The 13,806-nt window shown below is 41.6% G+C and overlaps 1 protein-coding gene across 1 annotated transcript in view; it reads left to right on the forward strand.

Moving 5' to 3' along the window:
* The first annotated feature begins 395 nt into the window (after positions 1-395).
* The window catches only part of DECR1 (2,4-dienoyl-CoA reductase 1), a 51,430-nt gene continuing 38,019 nt past the window's right edge, over positions 396-13,806 (forward strand). The window contains exons 1-2 of the mRNA XM_058564559.1: positions 396-767; positions 13,459-13,661. Coding sequence (XP_058420542.1) covers positions 717-767; positions 13,459-13,661 — 254 coding nt within the window. The 5' untranslated portion in view covers positions 396-716. The remainder of the gene's footprint in view (positions 768-13,458; positions 13,662-13,806) is intronic.

A 13,806-nucleotide genomic window follows, 5' to 3' on the forward strand; every position in this document is an offset into this window, starting at 1 on the left:
TTAGGTATGAATATTCACATTTTAGAAGTGAAGAAAGAAATGTGATCTGAGCTTATGCAGCGTGTCAACAGGTACCTTAAACTAAGATGGAGAAGGATTAACTAAAGGTCTGCATTTGCTCTTAATTTATGTATTATTAACCCCTCAGAGAGAGAAAGCAAAAGCAGGACGCTCAGAGCTGCATTGCCTCTTGGCGTTAAGGGGCGGCTGTATGTTCCGCAAAGAGTCAAAGCCGCCGGAAGCTGCTGCTTTTCTTAGATTTCAGCAGCTTTGCCTTAGGAAAAGTGAGGCCTTGTTTTAAATCCAAGATATTATTATTGTGATGATGTGTGACTCAGCGCCACACCAACCACGAACTTACACGTGCACTTAAGGAATAAACATAAATCACTGTAAAGGCGCTAGCACTCGGTGGGCAGTGTGCATGTGGCGCGTGTTTCTGCCATCTGCAACCCTTTTCTGGCGCACTGGTTTGTTCACCCCCACAAGGACGTCGAAACCGCCATTCCTCGCCCTACACAACTCTCCGGGACGGCAGAGGCACAGAGAGAAGGCAAAAGCGTCGGAGAGGCAGAGCCCGGCAGCGCCCTGGGACTCCCACCTGCGGTCACTGGGCGCGGGTGTTCCGGCCCCGCCTCCGCCCGGCCCGGAGCTCGGCCATCCCGGCGCGCCCCCTGCGCTCTGCGGGTTTCCGGGCTAAGGTCTGGAGGCTCGCCATGGCGCTGCGAGGCCCGGTTTTCTTTGTTCGGGGCTTCGCTCCTCCGCGGGTAAGGCGGCCCTGGAGGGGCCCAGGGCTTGGCTTGCCCCTGCGAGCAGCCCGCCCGTGCCCGCTTCTGGGGCGGCGGCCGGGGGCGCGCAGAGCAAAGCCCGGGGGGCCCGGGGTGCGGGGAGGAGCGCACAGCGAGGACTCGGAGTTCCAGGGCACGGGGAGCGACGACAGGGGTCCCTTGGAGAGAGGAGAGAGGACAAGAGGTGCTGGCTGGGGCTCAAGGAGAGAGGACAGGGAGACCCTGGGTGGAGGAGAGAGGACCTGGGTCCTGGGGCGCAAGGCAACGCGGGGGAGTAGGAACCGAGGCACTGGGGTTAAGAAGGGGAAAAGTGTGTGTGTGTGTGTGTGTGTGTGTAAAGTTTTACATTCCTGGAAGTTTCAAAGTTGTGTGTAAATGGGTAGAAAAAGAGAAGGGTACTGCTCTTTGGGGAGTGAGAGAGAGTGGGGCCGGGAGGGAGCATTGGCCTTATCTGCAGTCCTTTTTTTTATGAAGAAAATTCACTCATGTATTCGTTGTGCAATTAAACATTAACACAAACATATTCACATAAAAAGAAAAGAAAATAAGAAAGAAACCCCAGCTGTTTAGACTCCACTTCCTAGATGTAATGCCAGTAGGGACGAATCACGGGCTGGCTTCCACCTCTGTCTCCCCCTATACTTTTGTTCCGTCAACATCTCTCCACTGAACCCATAATGCAAGTAAATTTTGCAAGTGAAGAGGGGAAGAAAGAAAAGAAAAATAAAAAGAAGCAATATTATCCAAGACAACCTCTTCCTCCAACTAAATTTAAAAATCTTAATAAATTAAACTAAACCAAAAAGCGGGTTTCCTTAGCCAGGTGGAAAAACTAATCTGCCCACTGTGAAAAAACTTTTTTCAGTTCGATAAGAACGGGCAGCCATGGTGTTCTTTTTTGAATAATATGGACAAATTCCAAATGTGAACACAAGGAAATGGTCTAGTGAGCCAAGTAAGGGAACTTCCTTTTAGAAAGTGAGGTTAGTTCAAGGCTAGAGTTTTGTTGATACTATTTTCTTTTCCTGTAAAGATTTAGGTTATAGGTCTTTGTAAAAGAAGTGTATGTTTTCTCATCCCTTCTCGAAGAACTTTCTCATTTGAATCCTGCAACAGCTCTGTCAGGCAGAAAAGTCTTCAGAAATTTTTTTTAATACAAATCATTACAATTGTGGTAAAAAGGTCCACAGAGCCTATCCCAGCTCTTATACTATTAGACGATACAGTTTGAGAGGGAGAAAGGGAACTCATTTAAAAATTAATTGTCTGACAATTTTGCATTCCTTTGCTTAAGAAAAATGGAAGTTTTGAGGATCAGAGTTTGGAGGCAAGAGAGGCCCCAGTTAATGTGGTCTGTCGCCTTCCTGGCAGATGCAGGCTTGAGTTTGAATTCCTGGCAGAAGAGAAGTCTGCACATCTGTGAAGTGGGAGGTTGTTCCAGGGAACAGCATGTTTTTGTGTGCAAATACAAGTTGTTACAATTAAAACCCCTAATTGGAATATTTTTGTTACCAAGAACGAAGAGAAATGTTTCATTTGTCATACATCCTATTTATGAAGTGCTGTATTAAACTGTGCTGTTACTTACTAGGTTCAACACAACAAACATTTATTCAGAACTGGTTCTGTGCCTGGCCCGAGTGCCTGGCCCTGGGGATGCAAATATTAAAAAATAGGAACACTGCTCTCAAGTTGCTCTCAGTTCTACTGGGAATGAGACCTTTGTGTGACCCAATGGGAGCAGGGGCGAGAGTGGAGGCAAATGGTCAAACCTGGTAATCCTCTCTCCCAGTGAGAGGCCATGGCAGCCTCAACTGGGGAATGGCAGTGTATGCAGAGAGACTTGAAGTCGATGGTATTTAGGAGGTAAATTGAGAGACCTTGGTGATTGGTTGGTGGTGGGGGGCCCAATAGAAGATTGGGCCATGCTGAGGAGATGATAATGGCACCATCAAAATTGTGAGCTGGATAGTGATATCATCAGATCAGAATTGAGATGAGGAGACCAGAAGTCCAAACAAAAGTGCTGCGAGTCTGAACTAAGGGCAGCGTTGGAGCTATTTAGGACTACAATGAACCGGACTTAGTGGTTTGGATTTGCGGTGTGAGATGAAGCCCAGGTTTCTATCTTTGGCCTCTGAGCTAATAGAAATGCTACTCTCTGAGAGAGGGCATTTATGAGGGGGGGCTGGAGGGACGAGGGGGTTAAGTGATGTGTCTTGAACATGTTAAATGGCCACTGGAATTTCTATACTGGTATATAGATACTTTGATTAAGTTACAGAGGTGGAGGTGAAAATGTGAATTCTGTCTGGGAGTATTAGGGAAGGCATGGAAATCTCAGAGCTGGCTTTGAGTGATGAATGTTGGGTGATGGTGGGGATCAAGTTGTCTAAAGATAGGAAAGTAGGAGACAGTTTGTGTTTGGGGAATCCTGAGTATTTTGTTTTCCTGAGTGTCAGTTTCAAGAGGGGAAAGCAGAGGGAGATGAGGCTGGAGAGATGGACAAGAGCCAGGGCGTGAGGACTTGGTGTGCTGTGTGACGCTAGGGAATCTGGACTTCCTGCAGCTGCCGGGAGCCATTGGAGGACCCTAAGGAGAGAAGTACTTTGAGCAGGTTTGCAGTACTCTTGGGGCAGCATTGCAGATGGGTTGCGTTGAGGGACTGGAGGCTGGAGACCAGATAAGAGATGACGTAGCGTAGGCCCTCAGTATTTGTGCATGACGGGAGAAATGGGCCTTTGAAGTCAGGCAGTGGGTGGAGGGGAAAGATACTGGGGAGGTAAAATGCATGGGACGTGGGGATGGAAGGGATGTATTAGGTGATGGGATGTATTAGGTGAAGAGAAAGAGGAAGTGAAAGAGTCACTAGAGGGAATCACGTGGATGAATGGTAGCCTTGTAGCTCAGATATGCATGTGAAGAAATGTCAAAACAAACTCCCTCCCAAAACTATAAAGCTAACTTTGCAATATTAAAAAAATTTAGATCTCGGGGCTGGCCTGGTGGCGTGGTGAAGTTCACGCGCTCTGCTTTGGCGGCCCGGGGTTCATGGCTTTGGATCCCTGGTGTGGACCTACACACCACTCGGCAGGTCATGCTGTTGTGGCATCCCATGTGCCAAATAGGGGAAGATGGCCACAGATGTTAGTTTAGGGACAATCTTCCTTGGCAAAAAGAGGAGGATTGGCAACAGATGTTAGCTCAGAGCCAGTCTTCGTCACACACACAAAAAAAGAAAAAATCTAGATCTCAGATTATTTCCCAGGTCATTATAAAACACATCAAAAGAGGAGGGGAGTTCTCAAGTTAGCCAAGGGTTCCTACAGCTCATATTAGAAGGCATTCCATTGATGTTTGGCAGCCCTTAGTTTTTAAAGAAAATGCCAGGTGGAAGATCATCAGCAGTCTCAGCTGTCCTACGTTCTTCCCTTCCTAAGGTGATGACTCACTCAGATCAGGAGTGGCTGGTTGAAGATAGTTAAGAGTCAAGAGACAACTGTTCTTTGATCCCTTCCAGTCTGGGGAAACTCCCACACTGCATTGCATCACAAAAGCCATGATAGAACTGTAGGCTCTCACAGTCCTTGAAAGGATGTTGCCATTTACCTTTAGCCCCAATTTATTCTCTATGCTTCAAAATCGTATTTCCAACTGCAGATTAGATATCTCTGCCTGAATATTCCACAGGTATTCCAGGTACGGCATTTCTAATACAGAACTCCTTATCTTCAGTTCTCCAACTTAGGTCTTCTCATGTCAACCCAGTCATTTCAGTCATAGCATCACTCCCCTCGAAGCTATTTAAACTAGAAAACTCAGTCATCTTCAGCTTTCCCCTTCTACCTCTTCCAGCTGGTTGGCTTCTGAATTCAGGCCAATCCACGTGTTAAATGCATGTGGCAAGTGTTGTCTCGTCTTGAGTTCTGCTGTCCTCCTTGTTTCTCCCTTAAACTAAGGCCTTGTGTCTGACGGTGTCGCTCTCCTTCTAGCTCACAGTTAGACCTTACTCCTAAAACAAAAAGGCAATGCAAATGGTAACACAGATACTGAGGTGAAGGTAAGAGAGGTGCAAAAGGCTCTCTCAGCCAAATGGCCTTGATCTTTTCAGTAAAGTGAAAGACCTCTTTTCAGCTTTTAGGGAAATAGGTCAAGGTGTGCTGAGGTTGGGCTTTGAGGCTAGAGGAAATAATTGGACCAGGCAATATTAGGTCTGGTGATAATTCATTACATTCTCATTTTCTGGATCCCATCTGCAAGTAATTTTATTTGCTGACTTCCCTCCCCTCCTGATGCTGGCATCACCATCCAAGCCGTCGTCATCTCCTGCCTGGCTTGCTACAAAAGCGTCATACCTAGTCTGCCTGCTTCCAGCCTTGCCTCCTACGTTCCATTCTCAGCTTAGCAGCCAGAACGATCCTCTAAAAACTTGAGGCAGATCATGTTAATCCTCTGCTCAAAACTTTGGAGATGTTTCCCACCGGACTCAGAGTAGAAGCCTAAGTCCACATAGTGGTTGACTCAGCCTGCACGGTCCAGTCCCTTTAACCTCATTGACCTCACCTGCTGCCCCTCTTTCCCTCCTTCCTTCTTTTCCAGTGGCACTGGCTTTCTCACTCTTCCTCAGTGTGCTGGGCACACTTCCTTCTCAGGGCCTTTGCTCTCACTCTTCCCTCTGCCTGAAAGAACCATGTGACTCATTCCCTCAGCTCCTTTAGGGCTTGGCTCAAGTGTCACCTCAGTGAGACCTTCGCTGACCACTGTATTTAAAATACAACAGTCTACTATTCTAGGCCTTATTTTTTCCCACAGGACATATTGGCTTTTAGTATACTATGTATTTCACTTCGTTTATTTATCCCCCTCCCTCAAAGATAATCTGTCTTAGGGTAGAATATTGCATCTGTTTTGCTGGCTGCTGTATTGCCATTGCCTGGAACAGCGCCCAAGGCATAGTAGATGCTCAGTAAAAACTTGCTAAAAACAAATGTGTTAACTGTATCCTAATCCTAATACCACGTTTATCTCCAATACTTTTTCGTATAAGCAAATTCCCAAATCAAAACAAACCCTTTTCAAGAGCAGAGGTTCTATTTCTCGGTTCAAAAAAGATAGTCGTTAGTTTTGGCTAACATGATAGGGATCAATAAGAGGTGACTCGAATGAGAGGCAAGCAGGACTAAAGATCTCAGTTGAAAATTTCAGATTGCGTGCTAATTTCTCTCTTTGATTTCATCTCCCTTTATTGTGTAGTAATGAGGAAGCAGCTGTTTGGTCCACATCTGACTGCAGACAAATAAGAACTTAATAAAAACAAGAAGTACACCCTGTAGCACAGAGCAACTACTTTTTCAAGAACTCATGTTCATCGCTATAAGATGTATCATTACTCAAAAATGTAATTTCTGTCTTGCTCCTGGCAACAACTGCATAATTCAGCCTAGCCCCTGGAGCTTGGAGTCCAGCTAGCTTTCTTTTATATTTGCTCAGCCTTACCTTCAAGTTGCTGTGGCAACAAGATCTGTGTTCTGCGGGAGCTTAGACTGTCAGTGGCCTCTGCAGTGCCCTGTTTAAGTGAAGGAGCAGGCAGAGGTGCTCAAGCAATCCACACAGGCACAGAGAATGAGCGTCACGTGACCTGTGGCAAGCTGTGGGGGTGGGTAGAGTTTGGGCTCTTCAATTCTTTTCAAGTTTGTAGGGTCACTATTGGCGTTAGTGGATGGGACAGTTCTTCATTCTACAGGACTATCCTTTTCTGCACTGCAGCGTCAAGTAGCATGTCCATCTAGCTATCACTGTCATCCTTTGAAAAATAAGATTGTCTGGTCTTTACCAAGCTTACATTTTTATACGACAGTTAAGGCCCAGTTTGCAAAGCACTTATTATGTGCATTTGATTTGGGGTAAATTTGATTTAAAAAAATATTCATTCTGACCTAAACCAACAGATACTTAGAAACTCCAAAAAAATAGATATGGTAATATTTCATTGTCATTATAAATATAGCTCATGTTTAAGTATGGAATATAGAAAACTTACACTTCAAGTAAGGCATACATGCTTATCATGACACTGATTCTGTGCTACTTTTCTTCCTTCTGTAACTTTATATCCTTCATATATTGTATGCTTGCATATATGATTTGATTTTGTGTTAACTATTTTTAATGAGAAATTAACTTATGAACATGTCCAATAATTGTCAGTACAAAAGTGTGTGTGGTAGCAATTCACTAAGTCCCTCTCCCAAGAGGTTACTGCTATGGATAGTTCCTTATGGATCCTTCCAACAGTTTTTGTGCATGTGCAAAAACACACACAAATGGGAGCATATTTTATGTATTTTCTCTACCTTGGCTTTTTCCCTTAACACATAATGCCTCACGTTGGCATTCAGCAAATATTTGTTGAGTGATTGAATAAACAATACGTATGTAGCAGTGTTTACATTCAGCATATAAGTTCCAGCTTCTTTTGCTAGACACAGAGGATTTTGTGATGTGGAAGTGCCCTAATTGATTGGGTATGTTACCTAAGCAGATAGGTTGTGTTCTAGTCTTTTCTATCACAAACATTGCCTTAATAAATATGTTTGCCTGTTCTGAGTCCCTTGCATTTGAGTCCCTAAAAATGAATTTTATGATAAGATTGTCAACTTTTGCAATGACTAAGTAGAATTTTGGTAAGGATTGCTTCGAATCTGGAGATCAATTTGGAGAGTATTGCCATCTTAACAAAGTTAAGTTTTCCAATCCATGAACACAGGATGTCTTTCCATTTATTTAGGTATTCTTTAACTTCTTAGTTTTTGTTTTTTGCCGGGAAAGAGTTGCCCTGAGCTAACATCTGTTGTCAATCTTTCTCTTTTTTTTTTCCTTCTCCCCCAAGCCCCAGTGCATGGTTGTATATCCTACTTCTAAGTCCTTCCAGGTCTTCTATGTGAGCCACCACCACAGCATGGCAACTGACAGATGGGTGGTGTGGTTCTGTGCCTGGGAAACGAATCCGGGCTGCTGAGGTGGAAAGCTTGGAATTTTAACCACTAGGCCATCAGGGCTGGCTCTAGGTCTTCTTTAATTTCTTAATGATGTTTTGTAGTTTTCAGTTTATAAGTCTTGCACTTCTTAAATTTTTTAGTATTTTGTTCTTTTCGATGTGATTATACATAGAATTTCTTAATTTCATTTTTGTCTTAATACATATCTTCGAACATAGCTTCTCCCCACCCCTCAAATGCGTGAGTATACCTGTTGGATAAATTCCTAAATGTAGAGTTGCTGGGTCAAAGTGTGTTCATAGTTAGCATTTTGATGAATGTTGCCAAAGTGGCCTTCAAAGTTGTCCCAATTCATGTCAACACGTTGTAAGAGTGTAATTTTAATAAGCTATTTCTTGTATTATGTGTTATAAAATTTGAATCTTACCAATCTAGTGAGAGAAAAATGATATCTCCCTTTGTTTATATGCTTATTAAGTAATAAATATGGTTGTATGTATTTTTCTTTATGTGGACTACCTTTTTAAACCCTTTGCCCGGTTTTTCTATTTGCAAATGACTTGTTAATACTCATATATCAATAGATTTGGATTTTCTTTTCTTGGATGTTAACTAATTTTTAAGATTTAGTCATTGGAAATGACTATTTTAACTAGTTAAAACAAGTGACAGAGAGCTGCATTTGTATCATATATCTGCCAAAAACTACATGTCTGCACCCACACACTTTCGAAGAGCTTTGAAACCTGGCCAATCAGTGTTACATCCAATAAAACAAGCATTTACTGAATGCCTAATTAGTACCAGAAACCCTATTACAGTGATGAATGGGGACTGTTCTGCCTTCCTGGATACTCATAGTGTAGTGTGGAAGACTGCATCTTAATGGAGGGAGGGATTCATTCCGCCTGTTTTTAACAGAGGCACCGGTTAAAAAGTGTTAACTGGTTTTGACACTTGTACTTGGTTTTGAAGGCTGATTCTGCTAGGTTGAGAAAGCAAGTGAGTAGTTCAGGCTGGAGAGAGAAAGCAGGAGCGAAGACCAGAAGGTGCAAGTGCTTGGCAAGTGTCCGGAGGGCTGAGGGTGGCGAGCACAGAGCACACACCTCCGTGGTGGAACTGGTGGGAGGTGGGCTAGGAAGGTAGGCTGAGGCCATATCGTCCAACGGCTTGAATGCCATGCCCGAGTTTAATTTTTGTGTTTCTGACCCTGGAGGATATCAATGTTTTTGAGGGATGGGATTTTAATATGGAGGCCCAATCAATAGTAATGATGACAATGATGGTGAAATAGGTAAGCTAAGAGTTATTTAAATATTAACTTGTTTGGCTCCACAACTTCCATATGAGGTTATTATATTTTTACAGATTTGAAACTGGATTTTCTTAATAACGTACCTAGCACACTAAGCAATTAGTTTTACAGAAATTTGTTTTACAGGAAACTTCAGAAAATTTTCCATGGTATAAAAAAATACTATTTTTTCCCTTTTCTTTATTGATTTCTTGGTTTTTTTTTAAACTAGGAGTCACACACTCAAATGCCTCAGATCCCTGAAGGCCCTGTGGATGGAAGAGGCCGCCCAGTGAACAGGGCTCGCTTTGCTTGTATAAGTGGGCGCTGGGTGGTGCTCAGTTCTTGGCTCAGCCGGCCATGAACTCAGCCTTGGAGGAAGGTGGACTGAACTGTTGGTGGAGCTCCTGATTTTTATCTACATTCTCCCAGTATCTAAATATTGGCTCAGATTTTTTAAAACATTGGGCAGGCCTAACAAAATGTATTTGGCCTAGGATCACCAATGTGCTTCTATTTTAGATGTTTAGTCTAGACATTTTATTTTATTTTATTTTATTTTATTTTATTTATTTTATTTTATTTTATTTATTTTATTTTTTGTGAGGAAGATCAGCCCTGAGCTAACATCCATGCTAATCCTCCTCTTTTTGCTGAGGAAGACTGGCTCTGAGCTAACATCTATTGCCAATCTTCCTCCTTTTTTTTTTTTCCCCCAAAGCCCCAGTAGATAGTTGTATGTCATAGCTGCACAGCCTTCTAGTTGCTGTATGTGGGACGCGGCCTCAGCATGGCCGGAGAAGCGGTGCATCGGTGCGCGTCTGGGATCCGAACTCCGGGCCGCCAGTAGCGGAGCGCGCGCACTTAACCACTAAGCCATGGGGCTGGCCCTATGCTAGACATTTTAGACTAGCCAAATTACTTAAGTAATTTAGGTATAAATCTCATTGATATACAGTCCTCATCCTCTAGGGAAGGGACAGTCAAGACTCTTTCAGGATTGCCATTTTGAGGATTAGAAGTACTATCACTTTTCATTAGTTTAGATGCTAAAATTTAGGAACACGTGAAGAAGGAAGATATTGTTTATATGATGTGGGAGAGTGATGAGTATGGAAGGGGAATCAGCAGATGGTAGCTGATTTTCTTTCTGGGAGATTTTAGAACTTCTAATGCTAAAAAATAAATCTGTATTGCCAAAATTGGAAGACTTGAGAGAGTTTTAAAAATTTTAGAAATTTTAAAGATCTCCAGAAAAATCAATTTTGATATGAAAGGTGTTATTTCCATTTTCAAAAAATAATTTATTTCTAGAAAAACCACAGTAAGATTTGAAAATCTTTAAAAGCCCTTTTTGTATCCACTTTTTATGACTCAGAAAGAAACAGCCAAAATGCTATTTCAGGTTATTTGGGATCCTTCTTTGTAGAAATAGGAGTCTGAATATAGTATGATCCTGTGAGGTCTGTTTATCTCTGTGCGTCTTAATGTTGAGATGAACAACTTGCTGTTAGGCAAACAGATGGTTTGAATTTATATTCAACAGCATATATGCTGTGAATTATCAGAAGGTCATGTGAATTGAAATAGCACATCAGTTTCTTCACTTTTGGTTTGATGGGGAAGGGGAGCTGTAAGATCAGTATTGATCAGATCAAATAAGATACAACAGGTGAGCCTGTGCTATGTAGAAACCTGATACGTCATAGACACATTAGGAATTATTGTCAAATGTGATTACTTTTATGTTTGTATTCCTTCCTCCACCAGTTAGGAAGTTGACAAAATGTTTTAAGATAAATAAAAAAAGACATTTTGCATGCAAATATCTTGCTTCAATTATCTTTCATAAAGCACCGCATCAAATCCCCTATACAAATCAACAGTAAATAAATAAAAATTCATCGCAGAGCCTTTGGAAAATTAGAACACATTTTTTCATTATTACTAGGTAATGACAAACTCATCAGCCTACTCGTGCAAATTTCCTGATTCATCATCTTAATATAATAGTTCTAGAGGCAGTGGCAGCTTTAAGTGGAACTGCCATTTATGTAGAGAAAGATTATTGTAGGTTGCTTGGATTACCATGCCCTGGCAAAAGGATACAAAGCTAAAAGGAAATATAATAACCAGCATGGAGCATAACTAGATTTGCAAATTTATCTTCACCGTTTATTTTATAGAGGTTTTCAAATTTTGTCTTGCAATAACTTTTTTCCTGATTATAATATCAAATCATACTTATTGAATAGAAAAATAACTAAAAAAGAATCAAATAAGCAGAATAAATAATGAAACATGATCCCATCCCCTGGAGATGATGAACTGTATAAGGTAATGGCCGGCCAGCCTGGTGGCCTGGTGGTGAAGATTCGGTGCTTGCACCCCATGGTCTGCCTTCATTCCCTGGTCAGGGAACCACACCGCTCATCTGTCCATTGTCACACTGTGGTGGCTGTGATGCTGACAGCTCTGCCATTGGGATTTCAAATACCAGCAGGGTCACCCATGGTGGACGGGTTTCAGCAGAGCTTCCAGACTAGACAGACTAGGAAGAAGGACCTCGTCACCCACTTCTGAAAAATTGGCCATGAAAACCCTGTGAATAGTGGGGGAGCATTGCCTGATATGGCACCAGAAGGTGAGAGGATGGTGCAAAAAATGGGGCAAGGTTCCACTCTGCTGTACACAGGGTGGCTAGGGGTTGGAATGGACTTGGTAATGGATGGACTCTGAAGTCACACATCTTGGATTTGAGTCAAGTCTTCGCTACTTATTATTATTTGTCTTTAAAAGTTAGTTACTTGACCTTTCTGTGCTTCAGTTTCCTCATCTATAAAATGGGAGCATATATTTTTATTTATATTTATGAACATTTCTTTTTTCACTTACCGTCATATCATAAGCACTTTCCTGTGCAATTTCCAGTTGATAAACATCCTTATTCTAAATCATTGACCACACTTCTGATTATTTCCTTAGGATAAATTTCTAGATATCCCACATCAACTGATGGCGGCCCATTTAGCTTACAGGAATACTCCAGCAGGAAATGATAGATTCTGGAGTTTTAATTTTGCAACCATGACCTGATTACCTCACTGGTGTGATCAGTAAGCTCAGCAGGAGCTCAGTGAATGGAGAGAGGCAATATACAGGGTGGTTATGATCTTGGTTCCGCTACTTGGACAATATGTATGTTTAACTTCTCTGGGCCCCTGCTGTACAATGGGGTAAAAATAATACCTATTTCATGGGGTGGTGAAGACTAGTTAGTTTGATATCTAGTCCCGACACATTTAATGAATATTAGCTCTTTATTGTTTGTTTTTATGTTCAACACTTAAAAGTTTGTTTTCATAATTAAGTGTGAGAGAAAGGCAGTGATTTTCACAAGTAATGTGAGAATATAAGCTGTAAACTATAGTATAAGATAGAGAAATACAAATGTGTTTTAGTTCAAAATGGTTTGATTTTCTCCCATTTTACATATAACATAAATATTTTATCTGTTCTAAATCCAGAAGACAGCGTAGGAAGAGGCATTTGATTTAATAAATCTTACAAAGAACTTTTTATCATTTTCTTCAGTGATTCAAAGATGGAATGTGATTTTTATCCAAATTATTCTCGTTAAAAGATAAAAATACCTTATGTAAGTTTTTTTTAAGTTAAATTTAAGCAAAACACCTGCAATAATGATGTTAGTTTTTATAGAGTGCTTACTGTGTGCTACACAATTTTCTGGGTATTTTACTTATAGTAACTCATATTAATATAATACCACGTCCTATGAAGAAGGTTCTATTATTATCTCCAATTACAGAAGGAACTGAGGCAAAAAGAGGTTAAATAACTCGCTGAAAATTATACAGCTAGGGAGAAAATTCTATCCTATGTAGTCTAGTTCCAAAGCCCATGTTTTTTTTTTTTTTTGGTGAGGGAGACTGGCTCTGAGCTAACGTCCATTGCCAATACTCCTCTTTTTCGCTGAGGAAGATTAGCTCTGAGCTAACATCTGTGCCCATCTTCCTCTGTTTTGTATATGGGATGCTACCACAGCTATGACTTGCTGAGTGGTGCATTGGTCCGCACCTGGGATTCGAACCTGTGAACCCCGGGCCGCTGAAGTGGAGTGCACGAACTTCACCACTACGCCACTGGGCAGGCCCCAAGCCCATGCTTTTAACCATTCCGCTATGTTACTTAACATTCCAATAGAAAAAGAGTAATAATTGATTAAATACAATACCAGTATGTTTACAGTGAGTTTGTGTTAGTCCAAGAATTTGATTACTATTGAAGTTTTTAAAAATTCATCTCTTCTGTGGGAAAACATGTATGCAACTTTCAATTCATTTTTTTTTCTGTTTAGTTTTTCAGTTATGGAACGAAAATATTATATCAAAACATTGAAGCTTTTCAGTCCAAATTCTTTCCACCCCTTCAAAACGCGATGCTACCACCTAATAGTTTTCAAGGAAAAGTGGTGTTCATTACCGGGGGAGGTACTGGCCTTGGTAAAGGAATGACAACTCTTCTGTCCCGCCTAGGGGCTCACTGTGTGATAGCCAGCCGGTAAGTCAGTCTCAGCAGTTGCCTGGTGAGAGTCTATTGATGAAAACAGTTTTGTGCTGCCATATTGAAAACACTGTTTGCCAGAGTTGTTTGATTTGCATCTTGATCTCTGAATATCCTTTAGATTATTTAAATAAATCTCCTT

The sequence above is a fragment of the Diceros bicornis genome, chromosome 21 (genome assembly GCF_020826845.1).
Source record: "Diceros bicornis minor isolate mBicDic1 chromosome 21, mDicBic1.mat.cur, whole genome shotgun sequence".
Classification (NCBI taxonomy): domain Eukaryota; kingdom Metazoa; phylum Chordata; class Mammalia; order Perissodactyla; family Rhinocerotidae; genus Diceros; species Diceros bicornis.